Below are 21,711 nucleotides of genomic sequence, written 5' to 3' on the forward strand. Positions count from 1 at the left end.
TTCGATGGCTAAAATATGATAACACAGGAAATGCATAACTAAATACAAAACATAAATAGTGATTAGAAGTTGATTGTGATATTTTTTCTTCCACTGTTTCTGACTATGTTAATTTCTCTCTCTTAATCTAGCTTTTATCTGGCCCTCTAAGCCCCAATGAGAGTTTCCTAAGGTACCTTACTCTTCCACAAGACAATGAACTTGCCATTGATTTACGACAAACTGCAGTTGTTGTCATGGCTCATTTAGACCGTCTGGCTACACCCTGTATGCCTCCTTTGTGTAGCTCTCCAACATCTCATAAGGTATGTGCTAGAGTAGCACTTTTTTCTTGTGTAATGATAAAAATCTCTCCAACCTTTAATGTGCTAGGCAAGTACTTTAACATGGTCTTAGTTTCTCTTGTTGGTGTGAGTTAAAAACAAAGAGCAAAAAATGACAACAACAATAACAAAAACCACACCAAAAAAGCCCTTTAAAATTCTGTCAAAAGTAACCTAAGGGAGAAAGAGTTTTTTTATTATAGCTCACAATTTGAGTATACATGGAAGCAGGAGCTTGAAGCAGCTGGTCACATTGCAGTCACAGTCAGTAATCAAGAGAGCAGTGAATGCTTACTGATGCTCAGCTTGCTTTTTCCACAGATAGTTCACTGCCCAGGGAATCGGTCCACCCACAGTTAAGATGAGTCTTCCCACATCAATTGAAATAGCAAGATAATTCTCTGCAGGCGTGTCAAGAGGCTCACCTCCTAGGCCATTCCAGATTTTGTCAGGTTGATAATTAACACTAACCATCACAAACACTGAACTCCAACCGGCTTAGTATTATTTGTGTGGTGTTTAACTAGGAGTTCTTGTAGATTCTCATTCTGTGTATGTGCCACATTTGCTATGTCTGATAATGATGGTTAGAATGTTTAAATGTGCCTGTAGTTCAGAGCGGGTCAGTGCTGAGTGGGTTCTGAGGAAAACAGACACATTTAGAAATGCTTCGATCAAGTGGGCTGTGCGCACTTTAAAATAGAGGGCATCTACATTCATTGAGTAGGTGTAAGTACAGTATGGAGGAGAGGTAAGTCAGTCTCGGTGGGAGGTCTCCGCAGGGGAGCAGTCCCAGGTTGTAAACATCTGGGGGAGAGGAGGAAGTGTAATCCACACTTTGTGTATGCACTGTGAATAATGTTGCTCTGACTGGGGAAGGCTTTCTTTTTTTTCCTGAATCTGAAGTATTTGGGTCCTTGACATGGCCATGCTCATATCAATAATGTACTTATTCAGAACTTCATCTACTCATAAGAAGTACTCAGGGCTTAGTCACTGAATTGGGGACCTCAGAGAGCTTACTTTTGTCCACATGACAGCAGACTTCATGCCATGTGTAGGGAAATGCCAGAGAATCTTTTCTGATACTAGTGCTAGAAGTTAAACTGTGGCCTTGTACACTCTAATCATATATGTTGTCACTGAGGTACTTAGTGTATAATGTTGGTTATAATATAATGACAACACAGTCATATTTTATGTAGAATGTATAAATAATAGTATGGTAGGAGCAGTGATTGGCTTGTGTGACAAGAACCTGGACATGCCTGCCCATCAAAGGTATCACGTATGAACACAGCTGCTGATCACAATGTTTCTCCTATTGTAGCCATGAGACAATGGACATTTGGGGTGGTAGTGCTCCTGTCAGGATTATACAGATTAATCCTAGCTTTCAATCTAAGCTTTTTACTTGGGGGAAATATATATGTATATAATTTTAATAATTTTATTTATTTATAATATATATTTTTCTGTCTGTTGTCTGTCTGTCTGTCTGTCTGTCTGTCTGTCTGTCTGTCTGTCTCTACATGGTTCAAAATCAGGACTATTGTTTGCTCTCTTGACGTTCACATGCCCTGCATCCCACCTGCTTGATCCAATTTTGCCAAGCTTGGTCTGTAATTTTTCACTGTTCTCTGGAATGGACATATTAGTGATACCATGTTACAGTTATTCTTTGGCTTCTTTTTTCTTTAGCTTTTTCTTCTCACCAAATAGATATACTGGTATCTTTCTGTATTAGTAAATACAGATGGTCTCTTAACTTTTATAAGCTGTTTTAATACATATGTTATGTGTTTAACTCTACCTGTCAGATTTCTCTCTCCTCCTTCTCTGCCACTTCCTCCTGCAGTTGATTTTATTACTGTTATTTTGAGATAGTGTTTCACTATGTAGCCCTATCTGGCCTGGAATCTACGTTGACCAGGATTTGGCCTTGAATTCATAACGTCTGCCTATCCTTGTCTCTTGAGTGCTGTGATGAATGGCATGGGCTACCATGGCTGGCCATGCATCATTTTCTTAATAATTCTCTTTTTAATGGACACCTGAATTATTGATAGTTTTGCTGCCCCAGTAATACTGTGGTGGGTGATCTGGTACATGTTTCTCTGTTGATCTCCGAGTGCCCATGCATATGTGCCTTTGTAGCATTAGTGAGATAACTCAGCTGGGCTAGTTATCTTCAGGTTGTTCCGAAATAGCTTCCTTCCTGTCACCGTCACCAATGAAATCATTTTCGCCCAGCCTTATGCTTGGAGTTTTGATTTTCTCCAGTTTTGACACAAAAATAACCTGATATGGTTTAAGTATTGAAAAAATATGTTGAAGGGCCAGCTTTTGATTGGTACTCTTAAAATGAAATATTATGGACAAATAACCCAGGGAATTTACCATTTAACTGAGGTAATGTGAAATGTTCTGAGTTATTTTGATGTTTTCAATCAATCTCTTTACTTGTTTTGTTTTTAGCTTATGAAGCATCTCTGTATTGGCCCTGGGTGTTCTCTTACTCTAAAGAAATGTTTACATGTGCTCTTTTCCTACAGGGATCATTGCAGGAGGTCATAGGTTGGGGGTTAATAGGATGGAAATACTATGCCAATGTGATTGGTCCAATCCAGTGTGAAGGCCTTGCCAGTCTTGGGGTAATGCAGGTGGCCTGTGCAGAGAAGCGCTTCTTGATCCTCTCTCGAAATGGCCGTGTGTACACACAGGCTTACAACAGTGACATGCTGGTAGGTGCTGAGTGTAGTGTGCCTGCATGCCTCCTTCAGTGGTGTGGTCTCTGCTGTAGATGCAACACAGTCTAGTGTTCTTGGTCATTGGTGTCTGTTCATTGTCTATTATTAGTCATGTTAAATTATCTTAGTTATAATTATTATCAGGGTTTTGAGTTTGTAAGATCAAGAACTCCATCAGGTAATTCCTGTTGTTAATCACAATTGCTTTTTGAAAACCCATTTTTCACATGTATGGCAGTTAACAGAAAAAGAATGGGGTCTGATGAGGACTGTGGTACATTGGGCCATGTGCGCTCTCATTTAAGGAAAGTATGTGAGTTGTGCATCTGTGTTACACAGGCTGCCTACCCTAGGGATTCCCACCCAGCATTTGTTATTCCGTGGATCACTTGGAGAATTCTTACTGTTCTCTTGGTGCTGGAATGGAGAACAGGTCAGAGCCCTGAAGATTCCTAGTCTGTTCATTTGAGTATATTTGTTCAGGGAGAATATGAATGGAAGAGTCATCCTGTGTTCATTGTTCATTACTATGACTGACTAATGTTATTCTTGACTTTACCTTTCTAGGCTCCACAGCTGGTCCAGGGTCTTGCTTCCAGGAACATTGTGAAAATTGCTGCCCATTCTGATGGTCACCACTATCTGGCTTTGGCTGCCACAGGGGAGGTGTACTCCTGGGGCTGTGGGGATGGCGGAAGGCTGGGCCATGGGGACACAGTGTACGTATAGAAATGTTTCAGAAGCTGATATGTTTCTGGTTGTCTATATTCACAACAGAATGGAAAAATATCAGGGGTGATTTTATCTGCTACTGCTGAGTTTAGATAAGGAGGGAGATATAATATAATCTCTCCCCTCCCCTCCCCTTCAGTCCCCTCCTCTCCCCTCCCCTCCTCTCCCCTCCTCTTCTATCCCCTCCCCTTCTCTCCCCTCCCTTTCTCTCCCTTTCCCTCCCCTCCCCTTCCTCATCTTATGAAGTCAGAGCATCATCGAGGAGCAGTCAGGTCAAGTGAGAAACATTCCCAACCTCAACTGTATCTGAGTTGGTGGAGAAGGGACTGGAAGGCGTATGGCCTGTTGATACTGAGAGGGGAGAGAGGGGAATATCACTACTTAGAATATTCTCTTTGAAGAAAAGAGAAAAGAGAAAAGAGAAAAGTAGTGATATGTATGATGCATTATTTTAGAGGTCAGAAATAACCCTAAAGCTACAATGTAAGAAATTGAGAAAAATGAGGTAAAACCAGTGGTAACCCCCCCACCTCCACCCTATTTTACTGTAGGCTTTGGCAAATTCATTCAGTGTAGGAACCACCACAATCAAGAGAGAATGTGTTACCATTGTTCCCACGCTTGTCTTTGTATCCTTTGTAGTCATTCCCTGATTTCCTTCTAGCTCCTGCCAACCATTGTCTTGCCCTCTGTTCATATTATTTTGTCATTCCTAACACTGATTATAGTCAATTGTATAGGAGTTTATTTCTGACTTTGACTTATACTAATATTTTGCAGTATAGCCATGTTGTAGGGTGTCTCAGCATTCATTGCTTTGTTGCTGATTGTGGTTTGGGACATTAGGAGCAGAACTGCTTTATTTAGTTCTTTGTGTAAGTCTTTAATAGATACTCTTGCAGTATCCAGGTTAGCAAGCAGTAATGTTTGGTGTTTGAGATAGAAAGGCAAAAAGTCTTGTGTTCTGATTACCTCTTTACTTTTTTAACTCTTATGAAACACCTATGATGTTGTTTGTTGCCTTCCTTCCTGTAGGCCTCTGGAGGAGCCCAAGGTGATCTCAGCTTTCTCAGGAAAGCAGGCTGGGAAGCACGTGGTGCACATAGCCTGTGGGAGCACATACAGTGCTGCCATCACTGCAGAGGGGGAGCTGTACACCTGGGGCCGTGGAAACTACGGCCGCTTGGGCCATGGTATGTCTGCTGTACAAGAGTATAATCATGAGGTAGGAGGACCTTGTTTCTTTTGAGAGTCATTGACAATGACACTTGTATCTGTTTCAAGGCTCCAGTGAAGATGAGGCCATTCCAATGCTGGTGGCTGGACTCAAAGGACTTAAGGTCATCGATGTTGCGTGTGGGAGTGGGGATGCTCAAACCCTGGCTGTGACTGAGAACGGTATGTAGAGCTTATGCTGCCCTGGGCAGTTTCTTAGGGATGTAAGTGGCTGTTGCCTGGATGAATGAGTTTGGGAGTTGTATGAACCTCCTTAGGCTGCCTTCCCTGGTTGGTGAGTGTATAGGTTACTTTTTTGTTGCTTTGATAAAGCACAATAACCAATGTAACTCGTAGGAGGAAGAGTTATTTTGAGTTATGTTTCCAGAGGATTAAAGTCCATCATGACTGAGAGACATAGCAGCAGTCAGGCAAGACAGCTGGAGCAGAACCTTGAAAGATCACATCTTGAATGCAAGCACAAAACAAAGATAGGAGAAGCTTTTTACTCTCAAAGCCTCCTTGCAGTGATGTGGTTTTTCCAGCAGTCTGCACTACCGTTTACACCTTCCCAAGACAACAGCTGAAAACCTAGTGTTCAAATGCCCAAGATTAAGAGGGACATTTCTTATTTAAACTACCACACTAGGATCTCAGTGGCTTCAGTGAAAAGCCCCAAGAATTTACCAGGATTTGGTTCTTGAAAGCAGGTAGTTGCCTAGGGGCTCCCACTTTTCCTAGTGGGTATTTCATTTTTTCACTAAAAATTTACAGCTAATATTATAACTGACATTCTGAATTTTCACTATTAATATATCACCCAACATTTAACCTCTATTGATTTATTACAGCCAATCTTTCATAGTCATTGTATACTTTACAATCTCATGTACCTTATAAAATTGCTGGCTTATGTTTTATTAGTGAGATTGAGATTGTATACTTTTTTGTTGTTGTTGTTGTACTGTGATTCATGGTTCCAGGATCCAAGTACTTTACCATTGAAATTTATTCCTGTTTAGCCGTAGTTACATATTTTTGTGTTTATTAGTGAGACAGTATCTTGCTAAGTAGCCCTGAATGTCTCTGAACTCATTTTCCTCTTGGCTTAGCTTCCATAGGGCTGCGATCACAGGTGTTTGTCACCATGCATAGTGCATATGTATGTATGTATGTATGTATGTGTGTGTGTATATATGTATATATGTACATACATACAAATATATATATGTATATACATACATACACACACATACACACAGTAGTGGTTCAGGCTTGATGGTCAAAAATGCATCCGTTTTTACAATGAATTTGTCTGTCTGCATTATGATGATCTCACTTCCGTACCTTGTCAGTCCTTGCATCAACTGGGGAATTTCTTAGTTTGTTTTTCCTATAAAGGTTGTTTTAAGGTTTTACTTTTGTAAACAGACACCATGACCAAGGCAACTTGTAGACAATATTTAATTGGGGTGGCTTACAGGTTCAGAGGTTCGGTTCATTATCATCAAGTTGAGAGCATGGCATCCGGGTAGGCATGGTGCAGGAGGAGCTGAGAGTTCTATATCTTCATCTGGAGGCTGCTAGAAGACTGGCTCCCAGGCAGCTAGGACTAGGGTCTTAAAGCCCACACCCACAGTGACTTCACCTACTCCAACAAGGCCACACTCTAGGCCAAGCATATACTAACCATCACAGAGGTTGAATGGTGTGTAGAGAATTGACTATTGAGAGTGTCTTTGGTACAACATAAAATCTCCAGCACTTCCCTATCCTCCTAGAGCCTACCATTGATACATACACATTTTCAGAATCACCGTGCTTCTGCTGCTTTTTGAATTCTACAGAGAGTAGTCATCTGAAAGGTCCCTTCATTATTTGCAAATGTCTACTATTGAATGAGTCATATTTTACCAAATTATTAGCTAAGATGGTTTTGTTTTGTGACAGAACCTTGCTTTTTTTTCTAATGGGCTCCTACCTTCCTCATGAGTCCTGGGACGACTGTGTAGGAGTTACAGTTCCTGGCTAGGTTAGGCAAGTTGTGCTTGGGTTTTATTTGATATTCTGTTTAAACTTTCTGTGAGGAAAATTTTGTAATGATAAAATGGATGGGACTAGGAATAAGGCTATAAATGTTGCTCACACTTGTGCTTTTTTGGTGCAATTCTTTCGGAGAAACATTTTTGTGGCATGATTGTATTCTGAGGTGGTTGGTGCAGTAGAAGCATCCTGCCTGCCTTTGCAGTCTGCTCTTGGGTGATAGGCTCGATGAAAACATTGGCTTAAGTGTAAGCAATAGAATTTTAGACAGGACATATAAAATTAGGTTCATATTCTAAGATATATATGCACACTGAGTTTTTTTCTTTCACTGATTAGCAAACAGTGTATTATTTACAGTTTTCAGTTTAGATGAGGGATTAGCCAATCTTGATAGCTAGCATTATATTGGAATGCATCCAAATTAGCTTATGTGTTGTTTTTGGCTGTTTTCTAGTGACAGTGGCATAGTTGGGTCCTTATTACAGCCTGTATCACCCACAAAGGCTAAATAAAAATATCATCTTATTTTTAAGAAAAAGTATATTGATCTTTGGTTTGGACAGTTGAAAGCAGAATGAGAATAGAGTTATTTACAAGCAAACTGAAAGTTTCATTTTGTCTTTTTTCTTCTGGACTTCCTCTTACAGCTTTCTCTAGTGTGTAACTGAACAGTTTTTTCCTCCCAATTTACTCAGGGTTAGCAAATTATTCAGCTCAATTTTAAAGACCACTTTTGTATTTGTATTGTATTTGTCTATGTCATTTAATTAAATTACATGCACTGATATGTGGCGTGCCATTGGGAAGCACTACAGTGCTGTGAGGACGCCACAGTGCAGACAGACTCAGGGTGGTCCATAAAAGGCAGCATTGCCACACACCTCAGTATTCATGTCTGTGGAGCAGTGGGATTTTTGTTTTGTGTTTAGAATTTAGCTCCAGCAGCAGCATTGGTCCCAAAAAGTAAGAGTCAGAACTCTGTTTTCCATTTAATCTAAATAAAAAGTAACTTCCAGTTTTTACTTTTAAAATAAGATTTGTTTATTTGTATTTTATGAGTATGTATGTTTTGCCTTTAAAGTATGAATGAGAAGTATGTGTGTGTGTCTGTGCATATGTGTGTTTGGGGGGTACCTGAGGAGGGCAGAAGAGAATGCCAATCCCCTGAAACTGGAATTTAGGATGGTTATAAGTGCTGAGTGGGAACCAGAGTCCTCTCAAGAACATAATTATTCTAAACCACTGTACGATTTCTCAAGGTCTTGTTTACAATTTTTTAATTGCTAATATATCAATCTGAAATATAAATTAGATTATATTTAGTCAAAAATCTGTGTAGTATTAACTATATATATATGTAAGATATATGTGTTTTATGGATTGTATTATTTTCAGTCGTTTAAAACTTCCATTATGATGTGCAATGATTTTTACTTCATTGAATATGTAATTTGTGTTTTCTAGGCCAAGTGTGGTCTTGGGGAGATGGCGACTATGGGAAGTTGGGTAGAGGCGGAAGTGATGGCTGCAAAACCCCAAAGCTGATTGAAAAACTTCAAGACTTAGATGTCATCAAAGTGCGATGTGGAAGTCAGTTTTCTATTGCTTTGACAAAAGATGGCCAAGTTTATTCATGGGGAAAAGGTGACAATCAGAGGCTTGGGCATGGAACAGAAGAACATGTCCGTTATCCCAAACTCTTGGAAGGTTTGCAAGGTGATTGCAGGAGTGAAGTTAATCCTTATGGATCTATTCTTTAGAAATCTTCAGATTTCTTTTCTTACCTTATATCCAGTGAATGGAGTGTCATTAGCAATATCTTGATAGCTGTAAATAATGGAAAGTGGCTTATCTATTTTAATAAATATTCTAAGATTATTCTTATCAAATTTAACTTCTAATTCATTTACTTTGAGACTTACTGTGCTGTGGGGTTATAGCAGGAAGTAGGCTTGATTTCTCCCGACTTGGTCTGCTATGACCTTGTTTTTGGTGGTAAGGTATATGTGCTTGGTTACAGAACTGTCCAATGTGTATTGGAGTTGACAGGGAAGGGGAAGTCCATGTGGGTGTGAGTGAGGCGTCTCTGTAGTGTGGTGCTCACTGTGGCATAGAGGGTGGATTGCCTCTGAGAGATCCTCACATAGTCTTAGGCATTCTTGCTAGGAATGGCATGTTTGGAGAAAGAGCCATTAAAACCATGGACTTCATAAAGGGAAAACCTCTCCTTTTTTCTCCATAATGTTTGGCCTCGTGGGATTGTAGGTTGTCCCCATACTGTCCAAAGAGGGGTAGGGGATGTGTCGGGGGTAGAGGCTGGTAAAATATAGATGAGCTGACAGGAAAGCAGAGAAGGGTGAGGTCAGTGAGTCAGGCAAGGTTAGCACATGTATGTTCATTGGTCCCTTTGGTATTTTATTTAGTTCAGAGTGAAAAACATTCTTAAAGGGCTAGCTTATTAATTGTTAAGGGAATAGTCCTCTTGTGTTCCCCTAAAAGTTTATTCACAGATACAGGATTTGGCCTGCATTTTGTTTCACAGATTCATTTCACTAGTTCATTTTCCTTTCTCTCTTTCTGTTTCTTTAATGAGAGGGTTTGGAAATAGGGCTTTTAAGGAGACTTGTCAGTTCTCTGTTCATCAGTTTTATTTTATAGCATGTTAATACTTTAGTCAGTGGGAGTCTCTGTGCTCATCAGGTGTTTTATTCCCAGGCTTCTGTGATAAGTGGTAAAATAACACAGTTCACTGTATTGCACAACTCTATTGAAATTCAGTTGGCCTCTTAAATTTTTCTCCATTCATACAGAAAAACTAGGTTTCTAGTTATTAACTAAAATTTGTTTGGTGCTTTACTCTAGGAATATTTAAATTACTATTGATGTTAACTTATAGTAACTCAGACTTACTAGGTAACACTTTTGTTAGATTTACCTACAAGAAAGGTACAGTGCTTTTCTAACAGTACACAAATAGAAAAATGTTCATGTCATGCGACTTTGAGAAAAGAAAGGCTTCCTTTTAAGAAAAGGCCTTTAGTAAAGAATATGCTTTGCATGGTTACATCTAGGGTACTGAAGAAAAAAATCTATAAACTAGAAATACCATTTTCCCACCAATGTAATTAAATGTCAGAATTAGTGGAACAGGGGTTGGTGAGATGTCTCAGCTAGTAAAAGCACTTGCTGTGCAAGTATAGTGTTCTAAATTTGATCCTGGAACTCCCATAAAGGTGGGAGAAGACAACCAACTTTCCTTCTGACCGCCACATGTGTGCTGTGGCATGTCCTCTCCTGTCCAGTAATCAATCAGCTAATCAGTCAATAAATTAATTATGAGAATGTTTTGGTGGCCAAGCATGTTTAAAAAACAGTTTCTCAGGAAACCTATCTATTAAAAGAGCCAAAGGAGTGCTGCTTTAAGTTTTTCGTTTTGTTTAGTTTTTTAGTTTTTTCAGGGCAGGGTTTAAAGCCATCAGAAGTTCTTGAACAGTACAGATGAATAAGGGATCAGGCTTTCTTGAGATCTTCCTAGTTAATTATAGGGTGTATCTTTTTATGGTGTGTATATATATCTATGTGTCTATGTGTATCTTATCCCATATGAACAAGACTAGGGATATGAACTTAAAAAAATCATACTGTCTTTTTGATTAAAATTCTGAATAAGGAACAGAAAAAAAGACTTCATACTGTAGCTCTAGCTTATTTGTAGACTGTGTTATTAATAAATCATAGTTGACAAGACATGACATTTTAATATGTCATATCAAGTAAATTGAGCTTCATATTGAAGGACGTGTTACTTATCAGAAGTTAGTATTGACTGCTTTATGTTCTTCTGCAGCTATGAGCAGATGTCCTTCTAGGACTTACAGCTATAGGCTGGATGGTGTTAACTGTGTCTGTCTTTTCTCTAGGGAAGAAGGTGATTGATGTGGCTGCAGGCTCCACTCACTGCCTTGCTCTGACAGAAGACAGTGAGGTGCACAGCTGGGGGAGCAATGATCAGTGCCAGCACTTTGACACTCTCCGTGTGACCAAGCCAGAACCTACTGCACTACCAGGACTGGACACCAAACACATAGTTGGAATTGCTTGTGGGCCTGCCCAGGTACTGACTGCATAGTTAGGTTTGGTTTTTTGTACAATTTTATTTTACTTTCCAAATGGTCACTGCTAGTATGTAGAAATACTAGTGTTTGTCCCTCTGTCTTGTGGTTGTTCCACAACAAATTATTACATTTAGTTCTTTTAGCCTTTTTTTCTGTACATTGTAGAGATAGCGTATTCTCCCTCTCTCTTCCTCCCACCCTCTATCTCTCTCTCTCTTCATTGTTGGCTGTGAATTGCTTCTTTTTTTTTTTTTTTTTTTTTTTTTTTTTTTGGAAGTACTCTATCTAAATGGATGCTGAAATTTGTTCAAAAATTTTTTTCTGACATTATGTAAATTAAGTAGTTTTCATTTTGGAAAGTACTGGTTTTCAAATATTGACTAATCTCTGCATTACTGCTATAACTATTGGTCATGGTATTTTATCCTTTTGATGTTTATAGGTTTTACTTGCTAATATTTTGTTATTTATTTTTGTGTGTTCGTGCGTGTGTGTGCGTGCGTGTGTGTGTGTGAGCACCTGTAGACACACTCATCAGGGTTGTTGGCATCCAACTTTTTTTGTGCTGTCTTCTTACTTGATTTCTGTAAAGTTAAAGCTGGCCTCATGAAAAGAACCCGGGTACTTTCTCTAGTGTTTTCTAAAAGAGATTATGTACAGTGCTACTTCTTTAAATGTTTATGAATTCATCTGAGTCTAGAAATATAATTAGAAATACAATTTCATTAGAAGTTCAATTTCTTTAACAGGAAAAGAGGCATTCCTGGCTTCTGTTTTATGGGTAGGTTTTTCTGGTAATGGCCATGAGGAATTGTTCCATTCTGTTACAGTTGTTCAATTAATGGATAAAGGGGTTTTTGTTTGTTGTTTTGTTTTTTGTTTTAATATCTTTAATCTTTTTTTATAGTTCAGTCATTATCCCCATCCTGATCTGCCCTCAGTCTGCCCTCTAACAGTTTCTCATCCCTTTCCTCCTCCCCCATCTCCAAAAGGATATCTCCACTCCCCCAACCCCTACCCCGGCAGGCCTCCCCACTCCCTGGAGCCTCAGGTCTTTAGAGGGTTAGGTGCATCTTCTCTCACTGAGACTAGACAAGGCGGTCCTGTGCTGTATAAGTATCAGGGGCCTTGGACCAGCTGGTGTTTGCTGCCTGGTGGGGCTGATGTTTTGTGGTTCAGTGTCTGGGTGGGGTTCAGGTTGGTTGAGACTGTTAGTCTTCCTATGGGACTACCCTCCTCCTCAACTTCTTCCAGCCTTTCCCTAATTCAACCACAGGGGTTTCTGGCTTCTGTCCATTGGTTGGATGTAAGTATCTGCATCTGTCAGGGTCAGCTGCTTGTTGGGCCTCTCAGAGGACAGCCATGACAGGCTCCTGTAAGCACACCATAGCATCAGTAATAGTGTCAGGCCTTTAAGTTTCCCATTTAGATGGATCCCAATTTGGGCTGGTTGTTATGTTTTTTAAAGTATTCTCTGACTAAGCATTTGAGGTCATATGCCACTTGGATACTAGTAATTTGTGTGTATATGTGTGTGTGTGTGTATGTGTGTGTGTGTGTGTGTGTGTGTGTGTGTGTATATATATATATATATATATATATATATATATCCTTTTTGCTTCAGTTTTTCCCCTGATTAGAGGTTTAATTTTATTGATCTTTTAAAATGATTACTTTCAGTTCATTTTTTACTTATTATTTTTTCTAACTATGTTGGTTTTTTTTCCTCTTTTTAAAGTGTCTTTCACTTAAGCTTACTTCGGGCTTAGTTTTCAGGTTACTTAAAGTGGCATCATGGGTTATTGGGTTTAGCCCTTTTTAAAAAAATTTTTTATTGGATATTTTATTTACATTTCAGATGTAATCCCCTCCCCCCCCCCCCAGAAACCCCCTATCCCATCCCCCCTCCTCCTGCTTTTGTGAGGATATGCCCCCACCCATCCTCCCACTCCCACCTCCCCACCCATGATTTCCCCCATACTGGGGCATCCAGCCTTCACTAGACCAAGGACTTCCTCACCCACCTATGCCTGACACTGTCATCCTCTCCTACATATACAACTGGAGCCATGGCCTCTCCCTATGTGCTCCCAGGCTTGTGGTTTAAACCCTGGGACCTCTGGTTGGTTGACATTGCTGCTCTCCTCATGGGGCTGCAAACCCTTTCAGTTCCTTCAGTCTTCTCTCTAACTTCTCCATTGGAAACTCCATGATCAGCTCAATGGTTAGCTGTGAGCATCCACCTCTGTATATTTCAGGCTCTGGCAGACCTCTAAGGAGACAGCTATATCAGGAGTTTAGCCCTTTTTTGTCTCTATGTGTTCGATACTATAAAATTTTCCTCTAAGTAAACTGTTTCTAGGTGAATTGTTCTCTGACTGCCAGTTAGGTTAATGTACTGCCAGTACATGATCCTGATGGTATAATTGAGTTTCCTTCTTTAAAAGGCTGTGTATGCACTAAGATGCTTTATACTTAGAGCTGTTGTTGTGCCACTGTAAGTGAGTTGAGTGCTCACTCCCCGCCATTAGTGTAGATTAGAAATTTTGTGAGTGAAAGTTTGGAAAAAGCGTTTGTATTTTTTGGGTGTGGAAATGAGGTGGGGTGGTGAAATAAGAGAGGAAATTAGAGATAGTTTATAAGCTAGACAGCTGTGAATTTGGAGATGTAGAGGGATGAATAGGTAACGTTAGGTATTTTTATTGCACTCAGTGGTAAACAGCCTCTTCAGTGGTACAGACTGTTGATGAACCTACAGATTTCATGTTAGGTCTTTTTTTTTTTTTCTTGCACAGAGCTTTGCATGGTCATCTTGTTCTGAGTGGTCCATTGGCCTTCGTGTCCCTTTTGTAGTGGACATCTGCTCAATGACTTTTGAGCAGCTGGATCTCCTGCTGCGGCAAGTCAGTGAGGGAATGGACGGCACCGCTGACTGGCCCCCACCACAAGAGAAAGAGTGCATGGCTGTGGCAACACTGAATCTTCTGCGACTGCAGGTGGTAATTCTTTGCTGGTTTCTTATCCCTCTAGAAATGCCTCAGGAACTCCCGAGTATGTTCATGGGTATAGAATGTATGAATTTTAGCCTGTTCAGTGAACTGATAACAAAACATTGAAAGTATAATAAAATAAGATTATGATGGAGTTATGTGTATAAGGCTTTCAATACTTGTTTTGTTTTTCCTGGAAGTCAGTCTTGCATATAGGAAAGAGTATGTCAGTTATTTCTGCCATATTCACCTTCCTGACATTCATGTGGGGAGAGTATAGAGCCTGAAACAGTAGACGAAAGAGAGGGGTAAATCCAGTTGAGATACCAGTGCTACCTGGAATTTCTTTTGGACTGTGAAAGCTGTATTCAGTAAGTTTGGCTTCCTACATCAGTACCTTCTCTTCCTCACATGGGTATGAACACCTAGCCTTTCTCCTAGTCTCTCTTTTTTACCCTTGTAGGATGATCCTAAACTGCCTTTTCATTATATTAGATATAAGGTCTATTGTCATTTTGTTTCTCTCTGAAAGAGAACATTTCCAATTACAATTTTAGGATATTGTGTGATTTTGAAAAAAAATGTTATTTTTAAATATTATGTATGTATATATATGTGTGTCTCTGTATGGGTATGCAGGTGGGTATACTAACTTTAGGATATGGTCTGATTTTATAGATTATAAAATAGTAACAAAAGTACTTTAGGGCTGGTATAATTATTTTTTAATTTTCTCTAATAGAATTTTTAAAAAATGCCATACTCAAAATATAGTCCTTTGTTTTCTCAGTAGCCAGTTGACTTTGTCACCAGTGCTAATATACCCTGTCTTCTGGGATCAGATCATTTTCTCAGATTCCTTCTTATAAAGGTTTTCTTTTCAGTCTTCAGTGCATGTGCTATTAAAGTTTGAAAAATATTTGCTTATTTTAGCTTTTCAAGATAATTCATTAAGTTAGAGGGGGATCTACCCTCTCAATTCTAGAAATGAATCTATGGCATCACACATGCTCAGCAAGTGTTTGCCACTCAGCTGTGCTCTTGCCACAGGTCATCTCCTTTTTATTAGCACTTGGAAAATGTTCTACTGAAAATCGGTCTTCTATTGTTGATGGGAAGCCTTTCACTGGTACATTTGATCCTTTGTAGCTAATACATCTTTCTCTTTGGTAGCCTTTCAAATGTTCTATTTAGGTGAAACTTTTCTAAATGTAACTTGAGGTTATGAATGTTACTTAGCCTGAGAGTTCATGTTCTCATTAAGTTTGAAATTGTTCTCTACTTTTAATCTATGTCCCCCCAGAGAACGCCTAATAGATATGTTGAGCTTCTCTTTATTGTCCCACCTTTCATGCCTTCCTTGATAGTTTTAAATCTCTTTGTCTCTTTCATCATTTATTTCTCAGTCTTATTGTTCTAAGTGGTTGACTCATTTCTTCAGTTCAAAATTGTTCCTTTAGCTCAGTAGACCCTGTTACTGAATTATTTAATGATTGTTAGTTTGGAGTCCTGTATAAGATGGTGGTTTGAGCACATTTTCCTAGGCCCATGCAACTGGAGCCTCTGTGTATACAGTCCAAAAAGCATGACTATTAGGGCAGGACCTAGAATGCAGAAGGGCCACAAAGGATCTTCCCTGGCCGGGCACAAAGGATCTTCCCTGGCCCTGCACAACTGTCTCAAGAGTTCTGTTGTTGAAACTATTTTTTCATTTCTAGAACGTGGTCAGTTTTGAAGCCTTTGTTTTTATCACAGTATTTTTGTCTACTGGTGTCTGTTTTATTATTATTGTTGTTGTTGGTGGTGGTGGTTTTTTGAGATAGGGTTTCTCTTCGTAGCTCTGGCTGTCCTGGAACTTGCTCTGTAGACCAGGCTGGCCTCACCTCAGAGGTCCACCTGTCTCTGCCTCCCTAGTGCTGGGATTAAAGGTGTGCATCACCGCCACGATGCTTGTTCTCGTTTTTCTAAGATTTATTTTTATTGCTTTTGTTTATATATATTTGTTTGAGTGTCTATATGAATGTATGTGTATGGCTGCCCGTGTTGGCCAGAAGAGGTCATCAGATCCTCTGGTGTTGGAATTACAAGTCATTGTGAGCATGAGGACTGGGAATAAAACTGTATCCTAAATTTATTTTTTATTTTTATTTATTTATTTATTTTTGTTCTTTTGAGACAGGGTTTCTCTGTGTATCCCTGGCTGTCCTGGAACTCACTCTGTAGACCAGGCTGGCCTCGAACTCAGAAATCTGCCTGCCTCTGCCTCCCAAGTGCTGGGATTAAAGGTGTGTGCCACCACTGCCCAGCTGTCCTAAATTTATAACTGAGTAAACTACTGAGCCATGGTTCCAGTCCCAACCTTAATTAAAACATTTTATATTATATTTATGCATTTATGTGTGTGTGTGTGTGTATGCGCGCGTGCCCATGTGTGTTTGTGTGTGTGTGTGTGTGTGTGTGTTTAGGTCAGAGGGTAACTTGTGGAAGTCAGTTACTCATCTACCATGTAGGTCCTAGTTTAAGTTCAGGTTGTTAGGCTTGGTGGTAAGTGACTTTTTTGGCTACGGAGTATTACTGGCTCTCTGATCCTTAACTTCTAAGAATGTTTTTCATATAATTATATGTACTTTTTTTCCATCCTTTTTTAATTGCCATCATCTCTAGGGACATAATTTTCTTTGACAAAGATTCTTTCTCATGTTAGTGTGTTGCAGATAATTAATGCCTTGCTCCTTTTCATAGTGACAGTGGTTTCTCTTTGGTTTGGTCAAGGTGACCCTAGAAGACAGTTTTGTATTTGCTTGTGTTGTGTTGTAGTGTTTCGCAGGCTGTAGTTGGATCAGATTTTCTGCTTGATCTCTCTGATATCTGTGCTTAGATGGGTAGTAGACTCTGGGCAGACTAGCTCTCTGGTTTCTTGTCCACTAGATGCTTTTGCATAGGAATACTGTGGCACACAGTATTCTGGCAGATTTCTAGGGAAAGCTCAGGTTTAGCAGGTGGTTGTGAGGAGCTTGGGAGCTGCTCTTCTGTTCATTGGATGGTTGATTTAAAGCCCAGCCTGGGCCCTGATTTTGAAAGTGGAACCTTTGGCTCCTACCTTTGCCAGTGTTCTTGTTTTGCCCTGAGGACTTTGCTTGTGTTCTGTACTTTATCTAGTTTTAAACTGCAGTTGGTTGTAGGCATTTTTCTGTTGGGTGCAGACTGTTGGGGATTGCACTGATGGTTGCTGCTTTTACATTAATTAGTCCTTTGTGCTGATCTTGTATTTTGCAGTTGCATAGTCAGAACTGGGTAAGACATTGTTTTTGTAAAGTACTTTTACAATGAGATTTCCCAGCTGGTTAAAAAATTTTAATAGTTTTTAGAAATTTATGTAAGGATCAGTCTTTCTAATCTGAAAATTAAAATTTGAAATGGTCCCGATTTTAAACTTTTTCAGTGTTAATGCGATTCTGTAGATGGAAAATTCATTGTATACCAACTACTTCATGTGTAAAAATATTTAAAATAATGTAGCTGGGCATGGTGGCCCATGGCTTTAATCCCAGCATGTGGGAGGCAGAAGGAGGTGGATTTCTGTTGAGTTCAAGGCCAGCCTGGTCTACAGAGTGAGTTCTAGGACAGCAAACAAAGTAATGTATAATTTATGTCTAGGGTACATATATAAGGTGTATATGAAGCACAAATAAATTTTGTATAATACATGAGTCCTTTAACTTACCTCCTGTGTTTGAAAATATTCCAATATCTGAAATACTGAAGCATTTTGGATAAGGGATATCAACTTGAACTGAATGAAAAGTTAATTTTTTTATATAATTAAAATTTCAAATTAAACTTTATTCAGTCTTTTATTAGCATTTTAAAAATACATTTTTGTTTGGATGTTCTAAATAATTATTTTTTTTCCTTTTTATAGTTGCATGCTGCCATTAGTCACCAGGTTGACCCGGAATTCCTTGGTTTAGGTCTGGGCAGTGTGCTCCTGAACAGCCTGAAGCAGACAGTGGTGACCCTGGCCAGCAGTGCAGGAGTGCTGAGCACTGTGCAGTCAGCTGCCCAGGCTGTACTACAGAGCGGCTGGTCTGTGCTGCTGCCCACAGCTGAGGAGCGGGCCAGGGCGCTGTCAGCACTCTTGCCCTGCACAGGTGAGCTTGGTTAAGTGGAGAATTGGGCACTGATAGGAATGTGGGGAGGATGTGGGATGGCACTATCCACATTGCTAAAAACAAACACCAAACTAAACAGAACAAAACCCCTCTTTTTTCAGTTTCAGGCAATGAAGTGAATATAAGTCCAGGTCGTCGATTCATGATTGATCTTTTAGTTGGCAGCTTGATGGCTGATGGAGGATTAGAGTCAGCTTTAAATGCAGCCATTACAGCAGAAATTCAGGTATGGCCCTAGAAGTACAGAGGAGTCAGTGAGTGGTTTTACTTAGTGTATAGTTGAGATTGAAAACTGTGTACTGGGACATATGTAGGAATCATGACTGTAATCATTGAAGACCCCAAAATGTAAAACTTTTAGTTACATACACGTTTTTAAAATTTAAACTCTTGTTTTTATTTGTGATAAAATAATCGCACCTTAAGTGTCTACTTTGATGAATTTGACAGATCCTTCCATCACATAGATTATTTTCATCATCTTGGAAGATCCTTATGTTCCTTTGTGTTTAGGCTACTCCCCTGCCTTAGATTATTTGCCTTGAATGTCATGTAAATGGGATAGAAGGTAGGAGTGCCTCCTTATTTGTCTCATTTGTCTCAATTGATGGTTTCTGTATTCCACCATATCACAGTTTATGTTACTACTTTGTTCTTATGATTGAGAATTCTTTCATGGTTTTTATTGTTGAAAAGTCCTGCATCGAATGGTTCTAACACTTGTTTGGTGGTTTCAAGTCTACTGGGATCATTAGGATCATTAAGTTCATCAGGGAGAATGTGGCTGCTAGCTCTCTGAGCATATCTTTTCCCCATGACTAAATATTTTGGGGAGGAATTAGCTAAGTTCTAGGATGCATGTGTGCTTATAGATTCCCAGATGGGCCCTGTTCCTTACATGTGAACAGCTGTGTGAGAGCTGCAGCTCTTCATTCCTGACTCTGTATGAGTCATCACATACTTAGTAGTTGTCAGAATTGGTGGCAAAGATTTCAGTGTCTTGGGGCTGGAGAGATGACTCAGCAATAAGAGTATTGGCTGCTGCTCTTCCAGATGGCCTTGATTTGATTTCCAGCACTTACATGCTGGCTTATAAGGTCTCAGTCAAGTTCTAGGGCATCTGATGTTATCTTCTGGCCTCTGCCAGCACTGGGCACACATGTTGTCCAGACATACATGCTACATGCAAGCAAAACACTCATACACATAAAAAAAGAAAAAAAGAAAAGAAAAGCAGAAAGAAAGAGAATACTATATTTAAAACCATAGCAACCAAGAAGTGAGGTTTCTGACAGGATATACAGGTAGGTGTTGTCAGTTGCGTGCATTAGCATCTGAGGCTAGGACTGCTGTGGTGTTGATGAGGTCACTGTTCACCAGTTTGTGTTTTTGAATTTCAGGATATAGAAGCCAAAAAAGAAGCACAGAAGGAAAAAGAAATTGATGAGCAAGAAGCCAATGCTTCCACATTTCATAGAAGTAGGACTCCTCTGGATAAAGACCTAATTAATACTGGGATCTATGAATCGTCGGGCAAACAGTGTTTGCCTCTAGTTCAACTCATACAGCAACTTCTTAGGTAAACAGTATTAGCTGTGTCATCTTTTATTTCGAAGTTACTGTTTTAAACACTTAGTGAAATCTAACACTAAAGCCTGAAGAATGGCTTTAGCTGTTGAAGACATACTCTGAAGATTACCTAGGATAGAGGTTAAGAGTGAAGAGAAGGCTCTTAAGCATGAGTAAGAAGGGAAGATACGAAGACGTTTGTACCACTGTACAATTGGAGTATCATAAAAATATTTTTATGTCCATTAATAAGCAAGGAAAAGCAAATTATAACAATTATGGCAAGGTTACAATTTTTTTTATTTTTACATTTAAGTATGTTGATGTTCTGCCTGCATATATGTTTGTATGAGGGTTTTAGATTCCCTAGAACTGGAATTACAGGTAGTTATGAACTGCCATGTGGGTTCTGGGAAGAGCAGCTACTGCTCTTAACTGCTGAGTCATCTCTCTAACCTGGGCAGGGTTACTTTTTAAAGAGGTTAATTAATACTCATTGTTGTCAGCCAGTGTTACACAAAGAAACCCTTTTTAAAAAACAAAACAGAAAAAAGACAAAACCAGAAAACCTTATAAGACAAACTTATAAAAAAACTTACAATTTTTAACTTAAATTAAGAACGTAATGAAAGAATAGTGAGTGGTTCTTTGGAAAGCTGTTTTCAGACGTAGTAAGGATGAAATGAACTCAAACTGTCATCAAAAGTTAACCTTGGGAAGGGTCGAAGCCAAACATAGTTGGATAAAAAAGATAATTCAAAGAGTCAATGAAAGAAATCACATTCAAGGGATGGAGAAATGGCTCAGCAGTTAAGGCCGCTCACTGGCTGCTCTTCCAGAGGTCCTCAGTTTAATTCCCAGCAAGCACATGGTGGCTCACAACTATCTATAATGAGACCTGATGCCCTCTTCTGGCATGCAGGTGTACATGCAGATGCCATAAAAATAAATACATAAAATAAAATAAATACATAAAAATAAATACATCATTTAAAAAAAGAAATCACATTCTTAACATTCTGCTTTCTGAATCTAGGTTCTTTGTTTATTATGCTTTCAGTTTTGGGAGAGGCGGCAAAGGGACAGTCTTATATAACCGGCTTGGCCTTGAATTTGCTATGTAGATAAGTGTGGCCCTGAACGTCTGAATCTCCCTCTTCTTCCTCCTAACATGCCTAGATTGTATTTTATACTCATAAAGAGAGTAGAGTTCTAGTGGGCTGGTCCAGGCAGTTGCCCAGACAGCAGAAGACCAGGTTCTGGCAGCAGCTGTTTCCATGTTTGCCGTAGGTAGGGTGGGTATACCTGCTCTCTTCAGAGGTTAGTGGTGTAATTTTGGTGATTATATTTTAAAACTAATGGTTATTGTCAATTTTAGTAATAAAGTGATAAAATTTTCAGTGATAAAAACCAATAGAAAGGGCTGTATAGCTGGAGGTAGACTCAATGGTAAAGTGGTTGCCTAGCATACATTGATGGCTTCAATATCTAGCACTCATTGAATACACAACACACACACACACACACACACACACACACACACACACACCCATATATACACCCACCCAATAGTTTTTTCCTACACCCACCCAATAGTTTTTTCCTATATTGCGTTCATGTTGAAATGGTAAAATCTTCTAAGTATTTGAATGTGTTAGCTTTGTGTCACTGTGAGAAAGGATTTATTTTGATTCATGGTTTCATAGGCTTTACTCCATGGTTGGTTGGCTCTTGCATTTGGGCCTGTGGTGTATCATAGTAGAAGTATATGGCAGAGCAAAGCTGTTCATCTTATGGTG

General features: G+C 39.4%; 1 protein-coding gene across 2 annotated transcripts in view; it reads left to right on the forward strand.

Annotated features, from left to right (window-relative positions):
- Herc2 (HECT and RLD domain containing E3 ubiquitin protein ligase 2) overlaps positions 1-21,711 on the forward strand; it is a 174,946-nt gene that overhangs the window by 33,788 nt on the left and 119,447 nt on the right. For both annotated transcript variants that reach the window (XM_034490041.2, XM_076935171.1), the window contains exons 10-20: positions 132-305; positions 2,879-3,067; positions 3,641-3,792; positions 4,841-4,998; positions 5,090-5,203; positions 8,531-8,782; positions 10,987-11,180; positions 13,977-14,177; positions 18,094-18,322; positions 18,445-18,569; positions 19,744-19,922. In XM_034490041.2, coding sequence (XP_034345932.1) covers positions 132-305; positions 2,879-3,067; positions 3,641-3,792; positions 4,841-4,998; positions 5,090-5,203; positions 8,531-8,782; positions 10,987-11,180; positions 13,977-14,177; positions 18,094-18,322; positions 18,445-18,569; positions 19,744-19,922 — 1,967 coding nt within the window. The remainder of the gene's footprint in view (positions 1-131; positions 306-2,878; positions 3,068-3,640; positions 3,793-4,840; positions 4,999-5,089; positions 5,204-8,530; positions 8,783-10,986; positions 11,181-13,976; positions 14,178-18,093; positions 18,323-18,444; positions 18,570-19,743; positions 19,923-21,711) is intronic.

This window comes from Arvicanthis niloticus, chromosome 1, assembly GCF_011762505.2.
Source record: "Arvicanthis niloticus isolate mArvNil1 chromosome 1, mArvNil1.pat.X, whole genome shotgun sequence".
Classification (NCBI taxonomy): domain Eukaryota; kingdom Metazoa; phylum Chordata; class Mammalia; order Rodentia; family Muridae; genus Arvicanthis; species Arvicanthis niloticus.